General features: G+C 28.6%; 1 protein-coding gene across 1 annotated transcript; it reads left to right on the top strand.

The window, feature by feature from the left end:
- Positions 1–307: 307 nt before the first annotated feature.
- On the top strand, positions 308–2,947 carry LOC133193272 (uncharacterized). Its single transcript, XM_061329230.1, has 4 exons — positions 308–461; positions 1,612–1,698; positions 1,939–2,038; positions 2,720–2,947. The coding sequence occupies exons 1-4, from the start codon at positions 308–310 to the stop codon at positions 2,814–2,816; spliced, it is 438 nt and encodes a 145-aa protein (XP_061185214.1). The 3' UTR covers positions 2,817–2,947.
- Positions 2,948–3,290: the final 343 nt, after the last annotated feature.

Raw genomic sequence — 3,290 nt, 5'->3', positions numbered from 1 at the left:
TTTTAAGTTCAGGATTGATGAAAACAATATTTATGAATAACTTACTAGATCAAGCTAGATAAGAATACAATCATGTAACACTTCTATAAATGCCTTAATTTTAATTCCTAAACATTCGTCTATATTAATATTACCTAAACATGCTAGAGTCTTTGAAAATCTGAAACTTCAAAATTTCGAAACTGTTGCCATTCGTTGTTATATCGAATATTGCAAACATTGTGGCAAAACTAACACACATTTTATATTTTACAGACGACCTCCAAACACAGAAATGTCAAAAATTTTGATATATTTAGCAGTCCTTATGACACATTTCAATAAGTCATTCACACAGACAGAATTTAGACGTGTATGTCGACCTAATCAGCTTGATGTTGGAATCAGACGGAGGCCACAAGACAGCCAAACCACCCACACATGTGTACCGGGTCCCCTTAATGGTAGATGTTTTATACAAGGTAAAAACAAAATTGCAATATATTTTGTCATTTTTTTGATGTAGGACTGCTTCATTTTTCGTTAAATGTATTTACGTAAAAGTTCCCTTTTTAACTGATATGATTTGTGAAAAAATTAAAAAGAAAATAGCAATAAATATAAAACTGTATTTTTAAAAGGGATATCTATTTAAAACTGAATGAATGCATAATATTGCTCAAGATAGATTATATTATAAAAAAAAATATCGAAAGGGTTTTGATTTTAACGACAATTTATGTGTAAATTTCTTTAGGAAACAAACAAAAAAACTTCTACAACAAAACTATGAAATAAAAATATATAACAAACATTAGTGTTCAAGCACATTAACCAGTCTCAACAAAATGATGAACGTTCTTGTTGAATAACCTTAAGAAAAAAAAAATGTTTAAATAATGATTTCTACCATACTGGTTGTATATTAAGTAAATCATCTTTTTATCATACCGATCTAATGAAAAGACACACCTGGAATCCTTAAAAAATTAAAAGTGCAAGAAAATTCATCAAACTTTCACGATTTGCCTTCAGTAATTAGAAAGACAGGTGTGACAAAATGTTACCTTAACTTTCAAGTAAATGTCAACTACAAAAGAATTTCCTGTTAACAAGCGGGAAATCTTGTTTGAAAAATCTCTTCTGTCAGTCATATTTTTTTAGTCTCTATATAAATATCTTAGAAATATATATATTTTTAAATATTCTTTTTATTTATCTTCTGCGTAGTAGTCTTTGTGAGTTGTAAAGAATTTAAATTAATGATTAATGAAGACTTTCTACACGATGTCATATGAAAAGCTGAAATCACAACATAAATAGTCTCGACTTTGAAAATTATGTTTAACTTTAAAGGAAAAATAGATTAATATAATAAATGAACGTTTTCAATGAATTACGAGTGGGTAAAACGAGTTTTATCTATTAAGTTTGATTTAATTGAAAAAAAATATGGTTGTAAGTTTACAAGAAATTACAAACATGCTTTGCCTGCTGACAAAAGGATAATGCACTTCACGACTTAGAATAAACCTATGTCTGGAAAATGTTAGAGTTTCCAAGATATTTTTTTTTTATTTTCAATAAAATATGGATTAAATATAGTATAACAAACATATTTTGGTTTGATAGATGCGGATGGTGGATTCAATTGTACGGCTGATTTCCAGCTTCAAGGTGGCCTACCAAATCGCCAGTCTCTATGCTGTGAAAAATTGGGTACACAATATTTTATCTGACAAAAATGTTTGCAAAAAACTTTAAAAAGAAAGATTCAAAGTTGATATCAAAATGGCCTTTTTGTCAAAAAAATAGGTTTTATAAATTTTTAGATTAATCAATACATATCATTTTTAACTTTAAGAATTCCATTTCCTAAAATTATAAACGTGCTCATAAATTTTCCTTTTATGTACTTTCTGTATTGTAATCATTAACGTGATTAACATTTAATTACAGGATTTCAGTTAGCTGGTTGCTTTGTACCCAGGCGATTGTATTCATTTCAAAGAGGATTTAACATACAGCGACGTAAATCGGTTATTAGAAGTGTTATAAGGTATTGGTTTATTACTCAGAATCAGCTGCCAATATAGATTACTGTAAACCAACTTTTATTCGCGTGCGAAAAATATTTGCCAAGTTTGCGACCTACTTTAATTCGCGAACCATTTATTTTGCTTTGTCTTTGTATAGAATAATTCCTCAGTCGCGAACATTAATCGTCGCAGATCTATTTCAAACTGACGAATCGCGAATAAAAGATGACGCGAATAATAGTTGGTTTACAGTATTTTTGTAAGCTTAAGCTAATGAACTTAAGCTAATGATAGGTAGAAATGGTGCATAGACTTGACCATTGCTAAGTTCAAAAATTACAATTAAAGATAAAAAAGATGAAGAGAACTTAAAGCAATCAATGTCATAAATACAAGGAAAAGTGGATTTTTCTTGACAATTCATTTTAAAACAAAGGGATAATACACCGGCGACTACAAATTAATAAGAATGAATTTATGTCTAGAAAATGATGCTTCAATTTGAATATTTTTCTTCTAACTTTATACAGAAAGTACTTTTTTGTATATTGTACAAGATTCAAATTTTACAAAGAAAAGAAAGATTTTCTCACTCTTTTCTATATATAAAATATGTACAATATTGGTTGAATATAGTGTATTAAGTTGTAATAAATATTGAGATTTATTTTAAAAATTTTACTTAAGTTCTTTTTTTGCAGTTCCCCCACACCTCGAGATCGAACAACGTTTGCCGTTGAGTTATGTTTTCTCCGTAGAATACGATATTATTATCCTGAACACATACAAGTCGGCTGATTTTACTTTTTACTGAATGTTATATATTATTTTTTTTAAATGTATTTTTTTTCTGTTTAAATCTGACATTTTATACTTGATATTTTGTATTGGTTATTGGTTACGGGAAAAAAAATAAAATGTATATTTTTAGCCTAGTTTTCCGTCATTTCAGTTTTAACAATACAAAGCCAGAACCTGTAAAATGTTCTAAAGAAATTTACAGGAAATCGTTAGAAATGATTCCTTCGTTTCACTAGTTGTATCTCTTATCAATATGCGATTTAGCGTTTGTTTCTTTATTAATTGCGTATATGCGGCAATGGTAAATTCAGATTTTGTATGATAAACGAGAGAGAGAGAGAGAGAGAGAGAGAGAGAGAGAGAGAGAGAGAATTTATGGTCAATTAGATAATACTACCTGCGGTTTCCTCTTTCCAATGTTCCTTATAACCATTTGAAATGTAATCATAAAGTCGGATATTTTTTAAACAT

Source organism: Saccostrea echinata, unplaced genomic scaffold, assembly GCF_033153115.1.
Source record: "Saccostrea echinata isolate AGI-Se365-2 ecotype Australia unplaced genomic scaffold, CSIRO_AGI_Sech_v1 ptg000027l, whole genome shotgun sequence".
In the NCBI taxonomy this organism is placed as follows: Eukaryota; Metazoa; Mollusca; class Bivalvia; order Ostreida; family Ostreidae; genus Saccostrea; species Saccostrea echinata.
This window is presented reverse-complemented; position numbering and strand designations above follow the sequence as displayed.

What these genes read in the sequence shown, in the direction of transcription:
- LOC133193272 (XM_061329230.1), top strand. Translation starts at nt 308, where the DNA reads ATGACACATTTCAATAAGTCATTCACACAGACAGAATTTAGACGTGTA. An exon ending in TGGTAGATGTTTTATACAAG is followed by an intron (nt 462 to 1,611) that starts GTAAAAACAAAA and finishes TTGGTTTGATAG; the next exon opens with ATGCGGATGGTGGATTCAAT. An exon ending in GTTATTAGAAGTGTTATAAG is followed by an intron (nt 2,039 to 2,719) that starts GTATTGGTTTAT and finishes CTTTTTTTGCAG; the next exon opens with TTCCCCCACACCTCGAGATC.